Consider the following 24,800-nt stretch of genomic DNA (forward strand, 5'->3'; position numbering starts at 1 on the left):
CCTGGTCAGGACCCAGAAAAGGGTCTGTAATACCAACATGTTTCAAGCAGACCACCATAGTCCCTGTGCCTAAGAACACAAAGGCAACCTACCTAAATGACTACAGACCCGTAGCACTCACGTCTGTAGCCATGAAGTGCTTTGCAAGGTTGGTAATGGCTCACATCAACACCATAATCCCAGAAACCCTAGACCCACTCCAATTTGCATACCGCCCAAACAGATCCACAGATGATGCAATCTTTATTGCACTCCACACTGCCCTTTCCCACCTGGACAAAAGGAACACTTATGTGAGAATGTTATTCATTGACTACAGCTCAGCGTTCAACATCATAGTACCCTCAAAGCTCATGCCAGAATAACAACCTATCCCTCAACGTAACCAAGACTAAGGAGATTATTGTGGACTACAGGAAAAGGAGGACCGAGCACGCCCCCATTCTCATCGATGGGGCTGTAGTGGAGCAGGTTGAGAGCTTCAGGTTCCTTGATGTCCACATCAACAACAAACTACAATGGTCCAAACACACCAAGACAGTCGTGAAGAGGGCACGACAAAGCCTATTCCCCCTCAGGAAACTAAAACGATTTGGCATGGGTCCTGAGACCCTCAAAAGGTTCTATAGCTGCAACATCGAGAGCATCCTGACCGGTTGCATCACTGCTTGGTACGGCAATTGCTCGGCCTCTGACCGCAAGGCACTACAGAGGGTAGTGAGTACGGCCCTGTACATCACTGGGGCTAAGCTGCTTGCCATCCAGGACCTCTACACCAGGCGGTGTCAGAAGAAGGCCCTAAGAATTGTCAATGACCCCAGCCACCCCAGTCATAGATTGTTCTCTCTACTACCGCATGGCAAGCGGTACCGGAGTGCCAAGTCTAGGACAAAGAGGCTTCTCAACAGTTTTTACCCCCAAGCCATAAGACTCCTGAATAGGTAATCAAATGGCTACCCGGACTACCCGGATGTGTGCCCCCCCAACCCCTCTTTTTACACTGCTGCTACTCTCTGTTTACCATATATGCATAGTCACTTTAACTATACATTCATGTACATACTACCTCAATTGGGCCGACCAACCAGTGCTCCCGCACAGTGGCTAACCGGGCTATCTGCATTGTGTCCCACCCACCACCTACCAACCCCTCTTTTACGCTACTGCTACTCTCTGTTCATCATATATGCATAGTCACTTTAACCATATCTACATGTACATACTACCTCAATCAGCCTGACTAACCGGTGTCTGTATGTAGCCTCGCTACTTTTATAGCCTTGCTACTGTATATAGCCTGTCTTTTTACTGTTGTTTTATTTCTTTACCTACCTATTGTTCACCTAATACATTTTTTGCACTATTGGTTAGAGCCTGTAAGTAAGCATTTCACTGTAAGGTCTACACCTGTTGTATTCAGCGACCTTGACAAATAAACTTTGATTTGGAGTGGTTGAAAAACAAGTTTTAATGACTCCAACCTAAGTGTATGTAAAAATAGCAGATCCGTATCACATTGGGTGAGGCGGGTTGCCGGAAGGTATGTTTAATTTAAAAATGGAAAAAGATATATATATATATACATATATATATATATATATACAAAAAAATATGAAAAAAACAAAATTTACATGGGACAATGACAAACACGTTCGCACTGCTACGCCATTTTGGATTAACAATGCTTGTTTTGACCAACCCATGGTAGAAGACACAAAAACACCTCGACCTTAACTATTCTGATTAAGAATAAGATTTATACATTCAGAAAAAGTTGAACTTTTAAGACACACTTCTCTCTCAACATGTCTCTCCAAAATAAATAACTAGTAGAGTGTGTGAGAGTGGGGATACAGCCTGCGCTCCATATTCGTATGCCATGCAGGGTATGCTCTGTGTGTTTGGTCATTGAGTTATTCACTCACTGTGGTTGGTTTCTGAAAATGATGTCGTGTAAAAGAGAAGCATCCATGTTCCCCCGAGGTGTTGGGTATAGTTTCTCATGTGTCTGCTGCCACCACACATATCCTGGCTTACAGGATATGTGTCAGTGTGACATTAATAGAGTACTTGACTTATGGGTTATGAATTTAGATATGATTGTAGAAGATAGTATGTCGAAAAAACTACTTCATGATGCTGCTCATGTATATTGACATATAAATTGGACATTTATTAGAAAATATTCAAATACATTCAATACGTTACTCTTGGCGTTAGGCTCTGCTCCTTTGGGGTAGCTCACTGCCAGAGCATGCATAATGATGACATAATAATAATAAACAGTGAACAAGGCAGGTGGAGTCTGGGGTGGGTGGTCGGGAAAGCAAATACTCTGGTTTCCTGTCTGAACTTTTCTTCACTTGGTTTAGATAGAAAACTTTCCAAAACATAAAATATACTGTAAGAAATATAGCTGAACATCACCAATGCGTACCACATATGTACACAAATACAACATAAACATGAATACACAAGTTAAACTACACATGAATATATCAATTATAGACAATTACTACGTCACTTGGTAAAAATGAATAATTGCTTTTCCAACCACAAGATGCACTCATTACTCTGTATCAGCATGAAACATTTTTACTCAGATCATTATGGTTTTAACCTACTAGCTATCTCAACTAAAACCACAGAAAAATCTAATGTAATGTAAAAATGGCTTATATCCTGATGTACCTGATGAAGTTTAGGCAGCTAAAATATTTGTACCTATGATAAAATATAATAAAAGTCTGTTCTCATACTGTTCTCATTTTAATGTTAGCTCTTTTGACTTTGTGGCAGACACCATGCACAGGAACAGCTTGATGAGTGGTCCAGTGACCTAAAAACACTACAAAAAAACATAGCCTACACTATTGTTTAGAACTAAAAGCAATATAAATCTTATGACCTGATGTATTGAAAAAAGTTATAGGTAGGCCTCTGTCGCAATCAACAGTACACCTTATGGACTAAAACAGGGATATTCAACTGGCGGCCCACGGGCCAGATCTGGCCAGTTTATTAATTTAGACTGGCCCTTTGATCAATTCTGAACATTCATAAAAGATCTGCACCAAAATCCAATGTTCAGTGCCAAAATGAAAAGCACTATGGTTGTTGTCTGTTATTTATTGAGATGCTTAGTTTTCAGATGATTTTCAAATCACCAAATTACTTTTAAGAATATTTTAATCGTTAAAATGGTGAGCAAGCATTGAGCCTTTTCCTTTTCAATGAGGAGCACATTTTTTTGGTTGCACCTCAACTCACGTTGATCGAGCACTTTCCACTTCTTCCCTAACTACTTTTAGCAACACTTCATTAGAAGAAAAGCGCTTTATTGGTGTGTGTGTGTGCGTCGCATGTGGAAAATGTTCGGCCCCCCTGAAATGAACCTTTTTTACATCTGGCCCTCGTAAGAATATAGTTGAATAGCCCTGGAATATAACATTGGCTGTTCCCTTCTTCCCGCTGGTCTTCTGTTGAAATACGAATACTTTCCATATAGAGATTTTATTCACACACATAAGCATGGTATGGTGCGACACACACAAACAATTTACCACTAAGACTTGCATTGAGGCTAGAACTGTGAAATACAGCAGGCTTTTCAATTCTGAAAAAGCAAAGAAGCAATATTCAGAAAACGCATTTGAAGAAGCTACTCAGTGGTCCTACTACCTCCTTTGGTAGACACAGAATAGCTGTTCGATTCTACCTGCTGTGTGTCTGGTTGATAAACGTGATTCCTGGCCATTTCTACATAGACCGAGTCAGGAAAGACCTGGGGTGTGGATCCTCCCTGGTTGCAGCACCTCTTCACCTGCGAAACAGGAATGTTGCTTCAGTCATAGCTAATCAAATGGCTACCGAGACTATTTGAACCGCTACCCCCTGTAAATAACCTTGCTATTGTTATTTACTGCTGCTCTTTAATTATTTGTTTTTCTTACCTCTTGTTTTCTATGTATTTTCTTAAAACTGCATTGTTGGTTAAGGGCTTGTAAGTAAGCATTTCACTCTAAGGTATTCGGTGCATGTGACAAATCAAATTTGATTTGATATCTTATAATGCGCTACAAGCAATCAAACATTTTTACTAATTCAACCACTTTTTAATTATTCTTGGACATTGATAAAAACAATTGAATTGAATTGCATTCTAATTGCCCTTTGTCCATTTCAGTCACTACAATGACTGGCATTGAAAGAACATTGTGTTCTGACAAAGTTTACTGGTATTATGCTCCCAATGTGTTTAGTAGGACGAGGACAACTTGTTAATAAAGGACAATGTGTTTAGTAAGACGAGGACAACTTGTTAATATAGGACAATGTGTTTAGTAGGACGAGGACAACTTGTTAATAAAGGACAATGTGTTTAGTAGGACGAGGACAACTTGTTAATAAAGGACAATGTGTTTAGTAGGACGAGGACAACTTGTTAATAAAGGACAATGTGTTTAGTAGGACGAGGACAACTTGTTAATATAGGACAATGTGTTCAGTAGGACGAGGACAACTTGTTAATAAAGGACAATGTGTTTAGTAGGACGAGGACAACTTGTTAATAAAGGACAATGTGTTCAGTAGGACGAGGACAACTTGTTAATAAAGGACAATGTGTTTAGTAGGACGAGGACAACTTGTTAATAAAGGACAATGTGTTCAGTAGGACGAGGACAACTTGTTAATAAAGGACAATGTGTTTAGTAGGACGAGGACAACTTGTTAATAAAGGACAATGTGTTTAGTAGGACGAGGACAACTTGTTAATAAAGGACAATGTGTTTAGTAGGACGAGGACAACTTGTTAATAAAGGACAATGTGTTTAGTAGGACGAGGACAACTTGTTAATAAAGGACAATGCGTCTGGCAGGCAGTAAGGACGGGAGGGACAACTTGTTAATAAAGGACAATGTGTTAGTGCGAGGCCGTAGGCAGGCGGGCAGGACAACTTGTTAATAAAGGACAATGCGTTCAGTAGGACGAGGACAACTTGTTAATAAAGGACAATGTGTTTAGTAGGACGAGGACAACTTGTTAATAAAGGACAATGTGTTTAGTAGGACGAGGACAACTTGTTAATAAAGGCCAATGTGTTCAGTAGGAAGAGGACAACTTGTTAATAAAGGACAATGTGTTTAGTAGGACGAGGACAACTTGTTAATAAAGGACAATGTGTTTAGTAGGATGAGGACAACTTGTTAATAAAGGACAATGTGTTTAGTAGGACGAGGACAACTTGTTAATAAAGGACAATGTGTTTAGTAGGACGAGGACAACTTGTTAATAAAGGACAATGTGTTCAGTAGGACGAGGACAACTTGTTAATAAAGGACAATGTGTTTAGTAGGACGAGGACAACTTGTTAATAAAGGACAATGTGTTTAGTAGGACGAGGACAACTTGTTAATAAAGGACAATGTGTTTAGTAGGACGAGGACAACTTGTTAATAAAGGACAATGTGTTTAGTAGGACGAGGACAACTTGTTAATAAAGGACAATGTGTTTAGTAGGACGAGGACAACTTGTTAATATAGGACAATGTGTTCAGTAGGACGAGGACAACTTGTTAATAAAGGACAATGTGTTTAGTAGGACGAGGACAACTTGTTAATAAAGGACAATGTGTTCAGTAGGACGAGGACAACTTGTTAATAAAGGACAATGTGTTTAGTAGGACGAGGACAACTTGTTAATAAAGGACAATGTGTTCAGTAGGACGAGGACAACTTGTTAATAAAGGACAATGTGTTTAGTAGGACGAGGACAACTTGTTAATAAAGGACAATGTGTTTAGTAGGACGAGGACAACTTGTTAATAAAGGACAATGTGTTTAGTAGGACGAGGACAACTTGTTAATAAAGGACAATGTGTTTAGTAGGACGAGGACAACTTGTTAATAAAGGACAATGTGTTTAGTAGGACGAGGACAACTTGTTAATAAAGGACAATGTGTTTAGTAGGACGAGGACAACTTGTTAATAAAGGACAATGTGTTCAGTAGGACGAGGACAACTTGTTAATAAAGGACAATGTGTTTAGTAGGACGAGGACAACTTGTTAATAAAGGACAATGTGTTTAGTAGGACGAGGACAACTTGTTAATAAAGGACAATGTGTTCAGTAGGACGAGGACAACTTGTTAATAAAGGACAATGTGTTCAGTAGGACGAGGACAACTTGTTAATAAAGGACAATGTGTTCAGTAGGACGAGGACAACTTGTTAATAAAGGACAATGTGTTCAGTAGGACGAGGACAACTTGTTAATAAAGGACAATGTGTTCAGTAGGACGAGGACAACTTGTTAATAAAGGACAATGTTTTGAGATACATGTGATTGACCCATCACCAAGGCAACCATCAGCACACTCACCCGTGGAGCGACCCAGATGAGGAAGATGACACACAGCAGGATGGTCAAGATGCTAATGATGATGTCGTTTACCAAGCCATATGGGCACGGCTTCTCATTGGCTGGGTGAAAGGGGGTCAGAGTTACTGCAGTAACTGTAGGACATGGCAGCTGTAGGACATCTATGGAAGACATCACCAAATGGGAAAATCTAATCAGTATACTGCAGCACTCACACCAAATAACTGTCAGAGACAGAGTTGTATCAAAGAAAAGCCACTGAAGAACAGTGTTTCTCAACTTGTTTGTATCGGGACCAGCAAGCTATGGTTGTTTATATTGAAACTAACACTCGAGAGCTGACTAAATGAGTCTGGAACACCTGCCAGTCCATTAACCACAGATTGAGAAACACTAGTCTGGATTCTAGATTACACACATTTTTTCTACATGTCAAATTGACTGTTCATGATAAGAGTAAAACACATCACATCAGTTTATTTACTTATCTAGGCAAGTCAGTTATGAACAAATTCTAATTTTCAATGACAGCCTAAGAACAGTGGGTTAATCCCCACCTTATTCAGGGTTAGAACGACAGATTTGTACCTTGTCAGCTCGGGGATTTGATCTCGCAACCTTTCAGTTACTAGTCCAATTCTCTAACCACTAGGCTACGCTGCCGCCCCACTACAGTGTAAACATACACCTACCATTCACCACGACCAGAGTGGAGCCTCTTCCTTGGTTGATATCATTTTCATATGTGGTTTCATTGTATTTTGTGTAAATACACCGGTAGAGTCCTGTGTCCTCTATGGTCAGGTTACTGATGGTGATGGTCAGTTGGTCCACAGGTCCCTCAGTCTTCACTCTGTCCCTGTAGCCATCCCTGGGGGTCAGCTTGGAGCTACGCTGGTGGTAATACAACACCTCCATGTCCCCGTCCAGCCCAACATACAGGTACATTCCGTCCTGGTCTTTTAGAGTGGTGGAGCACTTCATGGTAAACTTCTCCCCAGTCTTCACGCAGAGATTGGCTTCTATAGAAAAGAGAGGGAAGGAAGAGAAACCATGGTTGTTAGATTCAAAGATACATATGCACCATACTGATGATTTAACACAGAATCAACCTAGATTGGTGGGAAGAAACAGCTTGCCTTACCTGCTGCTGTGGTCAATTAATTGAATGAGAAGTAGAACAGCAGCAAACACTTCAGCAGTGACATCACCATCACCACAGCTGCCTGTATACTGCTGTCTGTCTCTGTCTGACATCTATTTAGAAAGACAGGAAATAGGATACATCTGACATCACAGTCCCTCACAGTCAACCACACCTTCATGTATTACTGCAGTGGTTCCCAACCTTTTGCGGTTCATGTACCACCAACTGAATGTTGCTCTGCCCGGCGTACCCCCGAAGGACCCCCTCGTGCATTTTACCAGTAAGCCTATGGTCTAATCATGAGTCTTAAGTTCCCACTGTGGACAGGTCAAGTACCTCCATGGGTCCTAGTACCCCTGTTAAGATCCACTGTATTACTGAACACGATACACAATCTAATTTAGATTTCTTCATTGAATCAAATTCTCTATATATGTTATTACAATTTCAATGGTTTATTGTGTTAGTGTGTTGGACAAAAAATATGGTGAGTGGAGAGTTCAGATGGATTGCATTGTTATAAAACACAACAACAGATCCAACTGTAAATTCACATATCTACAGGCATGTTAATTAAAGCATATCAAAGATACATCATGCTGTGTTCATGTTATTTATCTTTCAGATGTCGATTTTTCTCAATGTTAATAAAACTCAGCTCAAATCTCTTCTCACGCTTTGCATCAGAATTTGAACGTGAGGCGAGAATTCCCTCTAGTGGACATGTTGCTTCTGTTCAGTGTCACATGTCTAACTTTAACTCAATCAATCCAGGGTTGTAAAAAATGTAGAGGGACCACCAGAACATGTCCAATAAGAAATGAATACAACCCTGTACTGTCACTGGGCTTAAAAAGGACAGTCTTTAGGTACTTTAACAAGACAGGAAACGTTCATGGATATGTCTGCTTTTTGTCTAACTGCACAACCAGGATGTGAATGCACACACGGGAAGTGTTTTCACCTATTGAGAGAAATTGTTACACTTAATACATGATGTATGAGGGGAGATGTTTGCGTTAGACATTACATTATTTACTACACTTCTACTACATTTGTATACTCACATCCTTGGTCTCAATTTCGGCTGCTAGCTCTGTTTCTGCTTCTAGCTGGGAAAACCTTGTGTCTATATATGGATCTGTTGAGCTGAAAAATAAGACGTGACAAACATAGCACTTGCATGGTTATGATTCGAAAGTGTTAGACTTCTCATGGCCCATGTTTGACATCAGTGACATTAAGACTACATTTATCATTTGCAAACGCCCCTCCCTGGTCAGTGATGATGCGGTTGACAAGTCCAAAATCAAGAAGTTTGTTGATGACTTTTGAAGCGATCTCAGTTCCTGATTTGCCCTCCAAGGGTTCAGCAATTACCCATTTGCTGAAGAGGTCAGTCTTGGATAGGGCGTACTGTTTACCAGACGCTGTTCTCTTCTCAAGAGGGCCAATGAGATCGATGCCCAGGACAGACCATAACTGTCTAACTTTGATAGGAAGCATCATAGGGGCCCTAGCCTAGCATTTGGTTTGGTACAGCGGCGGTTAATATAAGCCTCGCTGTGTGCCTATCCGACCGATGCAACATGTTTTGTTGTTTGTTACCTCCACCTGCCATGCATATTATTACAATGGATATATCCAAATAATTGGCAATAGAAACTAAGGTAAAACAAATGAAAATGCACATAGTTTGCTGACATTTCAGCTGCTTGATGTGATTGCTGTCATGCTGAATTTCCACGATACGGATTGAATTGGCTCGCTAGCAAAGCAGAAGTAACGTCAGTCACAAAGTTAGCACTTACCTAGTAGATAGTTCCTTCCTGCAGATGTTTCCAGGTACTGTTTTGAGATAACTGTCTTGAACAAATACATGCACTTTCAATCGAAAAAGTAGAGCCAAGACCTTGCAATCGCATACAAAACTCCTCACATGAACCCTCAGCACTTTGAAGCGCGAGTCCGGATTGGCAGACGTAACAAATGCACGCACTCACAGAGCAGTTTTTAGCGGTCAAGGCAAGGTGTGAGATAGAGACATCTGCAGAAGCTCAGCCATCCACGCAAAGAGACGGGCGTGCTGTGAGAAATTTTACATGACGTCACGATCAGAACGAAGCTTAAACGAAGCTTAAAGAGGGGGTGAAGAGCTTCAACCTCCTTGGGTTCGACAGTTCTTTGTTTGAGTCCAAGGCCACTGTCCTCGATGCCCTGATGGACAGAGGTGAAGCTCCGGATGGCCAACCTACCAGTGATCCCAGACTCTCAGCATGCTTATAGGAAAGGGTACTCAACACGCTGATACAAATGAGAGGTTGAAATAAATTGATATTAAGATGATTGTGGGAACTGTGCTGTTAGAAATCCACGCAGCCTTTGATAGTATTGACCATAACATGCTGTATAGGGAAAACTTGCGTTATGGCTTTTGAAACATATTGTGGATTCAGAGCTATCGATCTAATAGGTTTTCTTTCATGAACGCTTCTCGAATGTCAAATTGTGGTGTACCGCAGGGTAGTTATTTAGGCCCTCTACTCTTTTCTATTTTTAAACAAAGCATGTGTGTCCATGTATGCTGATGATTCAACACAGCTAATGAGGTCACTGAAACCCTTAACAAATAGTTGCAGACAGTTTTGGAATGGGTGGTCAGAAATAAATGCAACATGCTACAATTTCAATGATTTTACTGAGTTACAATTCATATAAGGAATTCAGTCAATTGAAATAAATTAATTGGGCACTAATCTATGGATTTCGCAGGAATGGGAATATAGATATGCATCTGTTGGTCACAGAAACCATAAAATAAAAAGGTAGAGGTTTGTGGCTGGTGGAATGTTATTCCCGCTCCTCTTTAATGGCTGTGCGAGGTTGCTGGATATTGGTGTGAATTGGATCATGCTGTCATATCTGTCGATCCAGAGCATCCTAAACATGCTCAGTGGGTGACATGTCTGAGTATGCAGGCCATGGAAGAACTGGGACATTTTCAGCATCCAGGAATTGTGTACAGATCCTTAAAACATGGGGCCGTGCATTATCATGCTGAAACATGGGGTGATGGTGACGGATTAATGGAATGACAATGGGCCTCAAGATCTCCTAACGGTATCTCTGTGCATTTAAATTGCGATCGATAAAATGCACTTGTGTGTGTTGTCCTTAGCTTATGCCTGCCCATACCATAACCCCACCGCCACCATGGGAGACTCTGTTCACAACATTGACATCAGCAAACCGCTCGCCCACACGACGCCATACAGGTGGTCTTGTTGTGAAGCCGGTTGAACGAACTGCCAAATTCTCTAAAACAATGTTGGAGGTGGCTTATGGTAGAGAAATGTTTATAAAATTATCTGGCAACAGCTCTGGTGGTCATTCCTGCAGTCAGCATTCCAATTGCACAATCCCTCAAAACTTGAGAGAACTTGGCATTGTGTTGTGTGACAAAACTGCACATTTTAGAGTGGCCTTTTATTGTTCCCAGCAGAAGGTGCACCTGTGTAATGATCATGCTGTTTAATTAGCTTCTTGATATGCCACAACTGTCATGTGGATGGATTATCTTGGTAAAGGAGAAATGCTCACTAGCAGCAATATAAACAAATTTGTGCAAAACATTTTTGGGGCATATGGAACATTTCTGTGATCTTTTATTTCAGCTCATGAAACATGGGACCAACACTTTACATGTTGCATTTATATTTTTGTTCAGTGTAGATTCATAGGTTGAAAAGATGGGGAGAGGTCTGTCTGTAATAAAGAGATGCTCTACTTTTTTGACACCACACTCCACAGAACAAGTCCTGCAGGCTCTAGTTTTATCTTATCTTGATTATTGTCCAGTTATATGGTCAAGTGCTGCAAAGAAAGACCGAGTTAAGATGCAGCTGGCCCAGAACAGAGCGGCAGGTTTAGCTCTTTACTGTAATTAGAGAGATAATATTAATACTATGCATGCCAGTCTCTCTTGGCTAAGAGTTGAGGAAACACTGACTGCATCACTTCTTGTTTTTAGAAGAAACAACGTGTTGGAAATTCCAAATAGTTTGCATAGTCAACTTACACACAAACACACAACACACACCACGACAGACATGCCACCAGGGGTCTTTTCACAGTCCCCAGGTCCAGAAAAGGGAAGCATACAGTATTATACAGAGCCATGAGTGCATGGAACTCCCTTCCATCTTATATAGCGCAAGTGAACAGCAAACCTGGTTTAAGAAAACAAATAAAGCAACACCTCACAGCACAATGCCTCTCCCCCATGTGACCTACTTGTTGTGTTTATGTACTGACATGTATGTGCAACTGATAGATGCACAAACACACTACATGTTAATGTTTTGAAAGGTAAATTGTAAAGTCTTTTGTCTGTAAGGTCGGACCCCAGTTAAAGTAGCTGGCGCCATTGCCGTCGGCTAATGGGGATCCTAATAAATCAAATCAAATAGGACAGTGGGGATCCAATTTCAATATTGAAACAATTTTGCACATTTCGAGAGAGAGAAGAATGTTTGTACACCACCAGTTGTTGCAAACCAAACGTTAGGCTATAAGCAAGGGTAAGTAATGTCTAGATGCTTTGTACAGTGCTGATCCAGCTAAAGAATTGGCTGGCTGGGCTGAATGGACAGCGATTTCTCAGATGGAACAGAAAACAAGATGCTCATTTGTGCCTCATAGGTCTACCGGTGTTTAACTGGTTCTTTGTATGGCTTAGAGTGCGTCTCAACCAATCACAATGCTTGTTTTGACCAACCCATTGTAGAATACACTAAACCACCTCGGTCTTAAGAATTCTGACTAAGAATAAGATTTATACATTCAGAAAAAGTTTGACTTTTAAGACACACTTCTCGCTCAACATTTCTCTCCATAATAAATAACTAGTAGAGTGTGTGAGAGTGGGGATACAGCCTGCGCTCCATATTCGTATGCCATGCAGGGTATGCTCTCTATGGTTGGTCGTTGAGTTATTCACCCACTGGTTTCTGAAAATGATGGCGTGTAAAAGAGAAGCATTTATGTTCCCCTGGGGTGTTGGGTATAATTTCTTATGTGTCTGCTGCCACCACATCAGAAGCCACTGTCACCAGCAGCACACGGATGTCTGGCTTACAGGATATGTGTCTGTGTGACATTCAATGAGTACTTGACTTATGGTTATGATTTTGGATATGATTGTAGAAAACAGCATGTTGAAAAAACAACTTAATGATGCTGCTCATGTATATTGACATATAAATTTGACATATATTAGAAAATATTAAAATACATTTAAACGTTACTCTTGGCGTTAGGCTCTGCTCCTTCGGGGTAGCTCACTGTCAGAGCATGCATAATGATGCCATAATAATAATAAACAGTACAAGTTATGCTATACTGATCTCCCTGACTGAAACAAAAGCAGTGCCCAAACAGGTGGAGTCTGGGGTGGGTGGTCGGAAAGCAGACATGCAGGGCGAGTACCGCATGTTACAGCATAGCATGTCACCAAGAACACCAGTGCATAGCTTGCACGCAGCAGCCAACATGGAATGAGTGTGTATTACCTGGTTGACTAAACAGACTGCCATATTACGGTAGAGTGAATCTAATTGGTTCAAGATCAGCTGATACAAATACTCTGGTTTCCTGTCTGAACTTGTCTTTCATGTATTTAGATAGAAGCTTTCCAAATATACAATATACTGTAAGAAATATAGCTGAACATCCCCAATGCGTACCACATACACATACAGTTGATGTCGGAAGTTTACATACACCTTAGCCAAATTCATTTAAACTCAGTTTTTCACAATTCCTGACATTTAATCGTCGTAAAAATGTCCCTTTCTTAGGTCAGTTAGGATCACCACTTTATTTTAAGAATGTGAAATGTCAGAATAATAGTAGAGAGAATGATTTATTTCAGCTTTTATTTCTTTCATCACATTCCCAGTGGGTCAGAAGTTTACATACACTCAATTAGTATTTGGTAGCATTGCCTTTAAATTGTTTAACTTGGGTCAAACTTTTCAGGTTGCCTTCCACAAGCTTCCCACAATAAGTTGGGTGAATTTTGTCCCATTTCTCCTGACAGAGCTGGTGTAACTGAGTCAGGTTTGTAGGCCTCCTTGCTCGCACACGCTTTTTCAGCTCTGCCCACACATTTTCTATAGGATTGAGGTCAGGGTTTTGTGATGGCCACTCCAATACCTTGACTTTGTTGTCCTTAAGCCATTTTGCCACAACTTTGGAAGTATGCTTGGGGTCATTGTCCATTTGGAAGACTCATTTGCGACCAAGCTTTAACTTCCTGACTGATGTCTTGAGATGTTGCTTCAATATATCCACATAATTATCCTACCTCATGATGCCATCTATTTTGTGAAGTGCACCAGTCCCTCCTGCAGCAAAGCACCCCCACAAACATGATGCTGCCACCCCCATGCTTCACTTTTGGGATGGTGATCTTCGGCTTGCAAGCCTCCCCTTTTTTCCTCCAAACATAACAATGGTCATTATGGCCAAACAGTTCTATTTTTGTTTCATCATACCAGAGGACATTTCTCAAAAAAGTACGATCTTTGTCCCCATGTGCAGTTGCAAACTGTAGATGCAAACTGCAGTGGCTTCTTCCTTGCTGAGCGGCCTTTCAGGTTATGTCGATATAGGACTCATTTTACTGTGGATATAGATACTTGTGTACCTGTTTCCTCCAGCATCTTCACAGGGTCCTTTGCTGTTGTTCTGGGATTGATTTGCACTTTTCGCACCAAAGTACGTTCATCTCTAGGAGACAGAACGCATCTCTTTCCTGAGTGGTATGACGGCTGCGTGGTCCCATGGTATTTATACTTGCATACTATTGTTTGTACAGATTAACCAGGTACCTTCAGGTGTTTGTAAATTGCTCCCAAGGATGAACCAGACTTGTGGATGTCTACAATTTTTTTTCTGAGGGCTTGGCTGATTTCTTTTGATTTTCCCATGATGTCAAGCAAAGAGTCACTGAGTTTGAAGGTAGGCCTTGAAATACATCCACAGGTACACCTCCAATTGATTCAAATTATGTCAATTAGCCTATCAGAAGCTTCTAAAGCCATGACATTTTCTGGAATTTTCCAAGCTGTTTAAAGCTGTTTAAATATTGATACATAATTAATAGTCATGTGATATTCAACTTGTGTATTCATGTTTATGTTGTATTTCTATACAGTTGAAGTCGGAAGTGTATGTAAACTTCTGACCCACTGGAATTGTGATACAGTGGATTATAAGTGAATTAATCTGTCTGTAAACAATTGTTGGAAAAATTAATTGTGTCATGCACAAAGTAGATGTCCTAACCGACTTCCCAAAACTATCGTTTGTTAACAAGAAATTTGTGGAGTGGTTGAAAAATGAGTTTTAATCAATCCAGCATAAGTGTATGTAAACTTCCGACTTCCGACTTCAACTGTATACAAAAACAACATAAACATGAATACACAAGTTGAATATCACATGACTATTAATTATGTATCAATATTTTGATTAAAAGCAATAAACGGTGTGAATATGTTTCTCACGCCAAAACATATTTTACACATTCACTGGTATTCAAAGTGGAAATTATTTTTAGGAAGTTGAAACTGACTCGTAGGCTTGTATCCTGATGTACCTGATCAAGTTTAGGCAGCTAAAATATTTGTACCTATGATAAAATATAATAAAGGTCTTAACAAACTGTTCTCATTTTAACGTTGAACGTTCTTTTGACTTTGTGGCAGACCCCATGCACAGGAACAGCTTCCTGAGTGGTCCAATGACCTAAAAACATTATCACCACAGCCTACAGCACTGTTTCAAACTAAAACCAATGTAATACTTATGACCTGATGTATTGTAAAAAAGGTATAGGTAGGCCTCCATTGCTATCAACTTTACTCCTTATGGACTAAAACAGGGATATTCAACTGGCGGCCCGCGGGCCAGATCAGGCCCTTTATTAATTTAGACGGGCCCTTTGAACAATTCTTCATAAAATATCAACATTCATAAAAGATCTGCGCCAAAATCTGACGTTCAGTGCCAAAATGAAAAGCACTGTAGTTATTGTCTTATTTATTGAGATAAATAAAAAATAAAGTAAAATGGTGAGCGAGCGTTGAGCCTTTTCTTTTATTTGTGTGTGTGCATTGCATGTGGAAAATGTCCGCTCCCCCTGAAATGAACTTTTTTACATCTGGCCCTCGTAAGAATATAGTTGAATAGCCCTGGAATATAACATTGGCTATTCCCTTCTTCCCGCTGGTCTTCTGTTGTAATGCGAATACTTTTTATTCACACACATAAGCATGGTATGGTGCGACACATACGTGCACACACACACACAAACAATTTACCACTAACACTTGCATTGAGGATAGAACTGTGAAATACAGCAGAACAGGCTTTTCAATTCTGAAAAGTAAAGAAGCAATACTCAGAAAAAGCATTTGAAGAAGCTACTCAGTGGTCCTACTACCTCCTTTGGTAGACACCGAATAGGGGTACGATTCTACCTGTGTGTCAGGTGGACAAGTGTGATTCCTGGCCATGTCTTCATAGACAGACTCAGGAAAGACCTGGGGTGTGGATCCTCCCTGGTTACGGCACCTCTTCACCTGTGAAACAGAAATGTTGCTTCATTCATATATTATGCGCTATAAGCAATCATATTGTCTTATTCAACCACTTTTTAATTATTCTTGGACATTGATCAAAAAATGATGCATCTGAATTGCCCTGGCATTGAATTGCCCTGGCATGACTGGCATTGAAAGGACATTGTGTTTTGACAGTTTAGAACAAAATATAAATCTACACACTAGTATTATGCTCTCAACATGTTTAGCAGGACGAGGACAACTTTTTGATAAAGGACAACGTTTTGACAGATACACGTGATTGCCCCATCACCAAGGCAACCTTCAGCACACTCACCCGTGGAGCAACCCAGATGAGGAAGATGACACACAGCAGGATGGTCAAGATGCTAATGATGATGACGTTTACCAAGCCATATGGGCACGGCTTCTCATTGGCTGGGTGAAAGGAGGTCAGCGTTACTGCAGTAACTGTAGGACATGGCAGCTGTAGGACATCGTCTATGGAAGACATCACCAAATGGGAAAATCTAATCAGTATCCTGCAGCACTCACACAAAATAACTATCAGAGACAGAGTTGAGTCTTCACCCAGAGAATGGCTTCTATAGAAAAGAGGTGAATGAAAAGATAAACCATGATTCGGGGAATTTGTGTAATAGATAAACATGTTTCTACAAAAAAAACATCATAGTGGAACTTCAAAGGCTGAAACCGTTTTCCACCCAGAAAGGGTTAAACACCAAAAACAAGCCTCAAATTGTATTTTTTCTACATACATTTGTTTTCATGTAGGGCACTATACACTACCGTGTCATTTTAGTCTCAAAATGTTTCATACCCATCTGAAAAAACAGGTGCAAACTTTGCTCCTGGTGCAAAAAGGCTTAAACCTGTTGAGGATGGGGGCGCTGTTGTGGCTATTTATGCTAATCGTGTACTTTTTTGAAACGGCTTCCCACAAAGTTCTTGATCGTACAATATGCATATTATTATTATTATTGGATAGAAAACAGTCTATAGTTTCTATAGGAGTTGAAATTTTGTCTCTAAGTGGAACAGAGCCCATTCTACAGCAATTTCCCTGACATGGAGTCAGATTTCAAAAAATTTGGCCACTGTTCTGGAGTCAGTTAAAAGGGCACTGTTATTGCTATGACTATACGGACACTGCTTACGTCTTCCCCTGGATGTCTTTACGTGATGACGATTTGAATGGGGTCGATTGCGCGTTCACAGGCACTATAAATTAAAAAACCCTGAGGCTAGTCAATCTTTTGGAGCTGCGTCAAGCGCCTAGAGGACACCGACCTTCACCTGTTCCAAGCATTAGTGGAGGGAGTAATATTACTCGGGTCATGTTTCTACTCGTTATGGGAGTTAAAAACATCATAAGGTAGTTAATTTAAAGCGTTTTATAGCAATTTATATCCGTTTAGTGCGATTTTGGGACATTTATTTCTTAAACGCTGTGAATTGCTGGGCACGCTTCCAGTTCATCCCGAACGCAGTTGGCATTTCCACATGGCAAGAGGACAGCTTTCCACCAAAAGACGATTGGACCCAAGAAAGGATCCTTTGCCCAAGATACCGATGGAAGAACAGCTCAAAGTAGGACATTTTTATTATGATAAATCGTGTTTCTGTCGAAAAGTGTTAGTGGCTTCGGACGCCATGTTTTTTGACGTAGCTTCGCTTGGCGCAAGCTGTATTGAAAAGTAAGGATAATTTAAAAAATGTAATTCCGCGATTGTATTAAGAATTAAATTGTCTATCAATCCCTGTCCACCCTATATTTTTTAGTCACGTTTATGAGTATTTATGTATAAGAGTAGATCACTGTCTAAGTGGCGCACAGACTTTTTCTGACCAGCTGAGCTACATTTCACATTGTCTAACCATGATTTTGGTGGCTAAATATAAACATTTTCGATCAAACTCTATATGGATTGTGTAATATGATGTTACAGGAGTGTCATCTGAAGAATTCTGAGAAGGTTAGTGAAAAAATTAATATATTTTGGCGATGTTTACTTTTATCGCTCACTTTGGCTAGAATCAATGCTGGGCTGCTATGTGCTATGTGCTATGCTAATATAACGATTTATTGTGTTTTCGCTGTAAGACACTTAGAAAATCTGAAATATTGTCTGTATTCACAGGATCTGTGTCTTTCGATTCGTGTATGCTGTGTATTTTTACGAAATGTTTGATGATTAGTAAGTAGGTAAACACGTTGCTCTAAGTAGTTTTTCTATTCCATTTGTGACGGTGGGTGCAATTGTAACCTATGCCATCTACCTGAAATATGCACTTTTTTCTAACAAAACCTATCCCATACCATAAATATGTTATCAGACTGTCATCTGATGAGTTTTTTTATTGGTTAGGGGCTATAAATATCTTAGTTTAGCCGAATTGGTGATAGCTACTGGTGTTGGTGGACAAATAAAAGATGGTGGATTATGCTAATGTGTTTTTAGGTAATAGATGTACATCTTTACATATTGTGTCTTCCCTGTAAAACATTTTAAAAATCGGACATGTTGACTGGATTCACAAGATCTGTGTCTTTCATTAGCTGTATTGGACTTTAATGTGTGAAAGTTAAATATTTAAAAAAAATATTTTTTTTGAATTTCGCGGCACTGGTTTTTCAGTGGGGGTGGGGGGGGAGTGCCGCTAGCGCCACTCTCATCCTAGAGAGGTTTTAACAGAGTCCAAACTGGTGACTCTACATTCAATGTTGGGAGAAAAAATAAGTTTGTCTAATTACCTGCTGCTGTGGTTGATGTGCTGAGAGAGAAACCGATCAACAGCAGACACCAGTGCAGTAACATCTCCATCACTTAAGCCCTGGTTACTGCCGTCTCTGTCGGTCTGACTTTTAAAGACAGAGGAAGTGGCGTCAATGTCATCAAAGCCCCTTCTCAACCACCACTCCCTCCTCAACCATCAGTATTGAACATTATACACAATCTAAACAACAATCCTTAATTGAATTCTATTTTTGAGATATGTGTAATCATCTTATCATAGCGTCAATGGGTGTATTGTAGTAGCCTACTAAAGTACTGCACTTTGTCTGGGGAAATTATTCAAATTGAACTCATTCTGTCTTTCATCAGGGTACCATTTCCTGTAATATCACCTTATGACCACTGGATCATTTTCACTTTTCAATGCTACCTTTATTTATCTTTTTGCTGTTACATTACCCAACTTGACACACAACAACACACATCTTCCCCAATATTTGGAACCAAGGACTGATCACCCCAATCCACAAAAGTGGAGACAAATTTGACCCCAATAACTACCGTGGAATATGCGTCAACAGTAACCTTGGGAAAATACTCTGCATTATCATTAACAGCAGACTCGTACATTTCCTCAATGAAAACAATGTACTGAGCAAATGTCAAATTGGCTTTTTACCAAATTACCGTACAACAGACCATGTATTCACCCTACACACCCTAATTGACAACCAAACAAACCAAAACAAAGGCAAAGTCTTCTCATGCTTTGTTGATTTCAAAAAAGCCTTCGACTCAATTTGGCATGAGGGTCTGCTATACAAATTGATGGAAAGTGGTGTTGGGGGTAAAACATACGACATTATAAAATCCATGTACACAAACAACAAGTGTGCGGTTAAAATTGGCAAAAAACACACACATTTCTTCACACAGGGTCGTGGGGTGAGACAGGGATGCAGCTTAAGCCCCACCCTCTTCAACATATATATCAACGAATTGGCGCGGGCACTAGAACAGTCTGCAGCACCCGGTCTCACCCTACTAGAATCCGAAGTCAAATGTCTACTGTTTGCTGATGATCTGGTGCTTCTGTCACCAACCAAGGAGGGCCTACAGCAGCACCTAGATCTTCTGCACAGATTCTGTCAGACCTGGGCCCTGACAGTAAATCTCAGTAAGACCAAAATAATGGTGTTCCAAAAAAGGTCCAGTCACCAGGACCACAAATTCCATCTAGACACCGTTGCCCTAGAGCACACAAAAAACTATACATACCTCGGCCTAAACATCAGCACCACAGGTAACTTCCACAAAGCTGTGAACGATCTGAGAGACAAGGCAAGAAGGGCCTTCTATGCCATCAAAAGGAACATAAATTTCAACATACCAATTAGGATCTGGCTAAAAATACTTGAATCAGTCATAGAGCCCATTGCCCTTTATGGTTGTGAGGTCTGGGGTCCGCTCACCAACCAAGATTTCACAAAATGGGACAAACACCAAATTGAGACTCTGCATGCAGAATTCTGCAAAAATATCCTCCGTGTACAACGTAGAACACCAAATAATGCATGCAGAGCAGAATTAGGCCGATACCCACTAATTATCAAAATCCAGAAAAGAGCCGTTAAATTCTACAACCACCTAAAAGGAAGCGATTCCCAAACCTTCCATAACAAAGCCATCACCTACAGAGAGATGAACCTGGAGAAGAGTCCCCTAAGCAAGCTGGTCCTAGGGCTCTGTTCACAAACACAAACACACCCCACAGAGCCCCAGGACAACAGCACAATTAGACCCAACCAAATCATGAGAAAACAAAAAGATAATTACTTGACACATTGGAAAGAATTAACAAAAAAACAGAGCAAACTAGAATGCTATTTGGCCCTAAACAGAGAGTACACAGTGGCAGAATACCTGACCACTGTGACTGACCCAAACTTAAGGAAAGCTTTGACTATGTACAGACTCAGTGAGCATAGCCTTGCTATTGAGAAAGGCCGCCGTAGGCAGACATGGCTCTCAAGAGAAGACAGGCTATGTGCACACTGCCCACAAAATGAGGTGGAAACTGAGCTGCACTTCCTAACCTCCTGCCCAATGTATGACCATATTAGAGAGACATATTTCCCTCAGATTACACAGATCCACAAAGAATTCGAAAACAAATCCAATTTTGATAAACTCCCATATCTACTGGGTGAAATTCCACAGTGTGCCATCACAGCAGCAAGATTTGTGACCTGTTGCCACAAGAAAAGGGCAACCAGTGAAGAACAAACACCACTGTAAATACAACCCATATTTATGTTTATTTATTTTAACTTGTGTGCTTTAACCATTTGTACATTGTTACAACACTGCATATATATAATATGACATTTGTAATGTCTTTATTGTTTTGAAACTTCTGTATGTGTAATGTTTACTGTTCATTTTTATTGTTTATTTGACTTTTGTATATTACCTACCTCACTTGCTTTGGCAATGTTAACACATGTTTCCCATGCCAATAAAGCCCCTTGAATTGAATTGAATTGAGAGAGAGAGAGAGAGAGAGAGAGAGAGAGAGAGAGAGAGAGAGAGAGAGAGAGAGAGAGAGAGAGAGAGAGAGAGAGAGAGAGAGAGAGAGAGAGAGAGAGAGAGAGAGAGAGAGAGAGAGAGCTTAAATTCACACAGGACACTGGATAAGACAGGAGAAGTACTCCAGATATAACAGACTGACCCTAGCCCCTCGACACATAAACTACTGCAGCATAAATCCTGAAGGCTGAGACAGGAGGGGTCGGGATGATACCCCCGGACAGGGCCAAACAGGCAGGATATAACCCCACCCCCTTTGCCAAAGCACAGCACCCACACCACTAGAGGGATACCTTCAACCACCAACTTACCATCCTGAGACAAGGCCGAGTATAGCCCACAAAGATCTCCGCCACGGCACAACCCAAGGGGGGGGGGGGGGGGGGGGCAACCCGGACAGGAAGATCACGTCAGTGACTCAACCCACTCAAGTGACGCACCCCTCCTAGGGACGGCATGAAAGAGCACCAGTAAGCCAGTGACTCAGCCCCTGTAATAGGGTTAAAGGCAGAGAATCCCAGTGGAGAGAGGGGAACCGGCCAGGCAGAGACAGCAAGGGCAGTTCGTTGCTCCAGTGCCTTTCCGTTCACCTTCACACTCCTGGGCCAGACTACACTCCATCATAGGACCTACTGAAGAGATGAGTCTTTAATAAAGACTTAAAGGTTGAGACCGAGTCTGCGTCTCTCACATGGGTAGGCAGACCATCCCATAAAAATTCTAGGGACAGTAAGGAGGCCTGCATCTTGTGACCGTAGCGTATGTTTAGGTATGTACGGCAGGACCAAACCGGAAAGATAGGTATGAGCAAGCCCATGTAATGCTTTGTAGGTTAGCAGTAAAACCTTGAGACATAAAAAGGATCTCTAAGGTGCTCGCCGCTGTTGCATTCACATAACTAGAGGCATGTTAAAGCATATCAAAGTTATATCAAAGTTATGGTGTCCTTTGACAGCTCTTTGGTCTTGGCCATAGTGGAGTTTGGAGTGTGACTGTTTGAGGTTGTGGACAGGTGTCTTTTATACTGATAACAAGTTCAAACAGGTGCCATTAATACAGGTATCGAGTGGAGGACAGAGGAGCCTCTTAAAGAAGAATTTACAGGTCTGTGAGAGCCAGAAATCTTGCTTGTTTGTAGGTGACCAAATACTTATTTTCCACCATAATTTGCAAATAAATTCATAAAAAATCCTACAATGTGATTTTCTGGATTTTTTTTTCTCATTTTATCTGTCATAGTTGAAGTGTACCTATGATGAAAATTACAGGCCTCTCTCATCTTTTTAAGTGGGAGAACTTGCACAATTGGTGGCTGACTAAATACTTTTTTGCCCCACTGTATATGATCACATCTCTCTCTATGTGTGGGAATACTTGGGAACATATTTACAAAATTAAAATCCTTTGGTGCTGATTTCCTGGTGTTTTTAAAGTCCTGGTGTTTTATGTTCAACAATGAAAATTCAAAAAAAACGAAAGTTTATATATATTTTTGGGGGGTCAGAAAACTTGGGGGGCAAAATAAAACCACCGGCCCGTGGACCGCCAGTTGGGGAACCCTGCTCTAACGGACATGTTGTCTTCTGTTCAGTGTCGCATCTCTGACTTGGATTCCATCAAACCAGGGTTGTATTCACAAGGAACAAAATGATAGCAGATTGGCCAAAATGTGGAAGGACCACCTGAACTTGTCCAATAAGACAATTTCAGGAGACTGAAAAGATTTGGCATGGGTCCCCAGATCCTCAAAAGGTTCTACAGCTGCACCATCGAGAGCATCCTGACCGGTTGCATCACCGCCTGGTATGGCAACTGCTCGGCATCTGACCGTAAGGCGCTACAGAGGGTAGTGTGAACTGTCCAGTACATCACTGGGGCCAAGCTTCCGGCCATCCAGGACCTATATAATAGGCGGTGTCAGAGGAAAGCCCATAACATTGTCAGAGACTCCAGTCACCCAAGTTATAGACTGTAGGCCTCAAGCAGGCATATCTATGTGCAGAAAACAGGAAGTTGCTTTTTTTCCCTCCAACAAATCACTTGATTTGTATCACTTCATACAGAGAAGAAATAACACATTTTGTTGAACTGCGAAATAAACAAAGCTTTACACATTAACATCTCAAACCACCATAGTAGATCTAAGCCAAAAGCCAAGCTTCTTTGGAAGAGCTCTGACTAGTCCCAAGCAGGCTGGCATAGAATGATTATTCTATTTCTATCTGTATATATAGTGCCAACTGCCAATCATGTACTGAAGTAAGAAGGAACTGATACAAGATTTGGCAGGAATTATGGGAGGTGGAGTTTTGTTGTGGACGCCATTCACCTCAAGCTGTCACAATACAACAACATATTTCTCAGTCGATATGACAGCAGTAAACATGGTAGCAGTAAAACATCATGGGAACTGAAACAGTCATTATATAAGTACAATATTAAGACAATAGCAGCCTCTTTCATAACATAAAACAATTGTGGCATTTTCAAAAGTATCATAAACAAACACCAGGTAAACTTGAAACTGATACCAATTCTCTCAGATTAGTAATTGACTCTTGTTTTCCAGGTTTACAGTTGCGTTCCATTGCACTGCCTTCATGGAGGCGAGCCCTGGGCAAGATATAAATATAGACCTGCATTTTCCACCAGCAGATAGCGCGAGACAAGAAGAAAGGGGAACGAGGAAGGCCACAAACAAAATCCTCTGTGGTAGGAGCAACAGGCTGGCTTTTGGTTACAAGAGTGGTTGTTGTACAGTCTTGCGAAACCCTCTTTCAGAAGGGAAACCAGTTTTACTACATGTTTTCAGAAAAGGGCTGTGTTCAAATTGAATGTTCGCACAACCTTAGTATAGAACAGTGTGTAAACTTATAGTGATTAGATGGTCTGGTGTTACAGTATAGTAATAACAACCACTATGGTAGAATCTACAGTATAGGAAAGGTGGAATGTTAAACCATGCACCTTATAGTGTGTACATTGATTAGATTACCTGGTATTACAGTATACCAATGTTCTGCAGTGGTAGAATCTAGAGCATTATGACACCATGGCAACCCTGTATAGAAACATTGATATATAGGGCAGTTATATATCATTTGTAATCAACCACAGACCTTAAAGGCTGACATCATCAGTAGATTATGAAGAAACAAATGCCTCAATCAGAATGACCTGAGTGGCAAAGTGACTGTCATCGGACACTTAACAGGAAACAGTCCATCAAAAGATAGTGATGGTGACAAGCCCCTTATTGATCGTCAAGGAAACAGTCCCTTCCAGAGACTA

General features: G+C 40.8%; 1 protein-coding gene across 2 annotated transcripts in view; it reads right to left on the bottom strand.

Annotated features, from left to right (window-relative positions):
* Positions 1 to 2,150: 2,150 nt before the first annotated feature.
* The window catches only part of LOC139568496 (uncharacterized), a 37,649-nt gene continuing 14,999 nt past the window's right edge, over positions 2,151 to 24,800 (bottom strand). The window contains exons 1-4 of one of the 2 annotated variants that reach the window (XM_071390354.1): positions 7,529 to 7,638; positions 7,077 to 7,406; positions 6,385 to 6,545; positions 2,151 to 3,823 (exon numbers count right to left, since the gene is read on the bottom strand). In XM_071390354.1, the coding sequence (XP_071246455.1) occupies positions 3,662 to 3,823; positions 6,385 to 6,545; positions 7,077 to 7,368 (615 nt within the window). In that variant the 5' untranslated portion in view covers positions 7,369 to 7,406; positions 7,529 to 7,638 and the 3' untranslated portion in view covers positions 2,151 to 3,661. Of the gene's footprint in view, positions 3,824 to 6,384; positions 6,546 to 7,076; positions 7,407 to 7,528; positions 7,639 to 24,800 lie in introns of those variants that run through there. The other variant, XM_071390353.1, reaches the window with a different exon arrangement.

The sequence above is a fragment of the Salvelinus alpinus genome, chromosome 2 (assembly GCF_045679555.1).
Source record: "Salvelinus alpinus chromosome 2, SLU_Salpinus.1, whole genome shotgun sequence".
Lineage (NCBI taxonomy): Eukaryota > Metazoa > Chordata > Actinopteri > Salmoniformes > Salmonidae > Salvelinus > Salvelinus alpinus.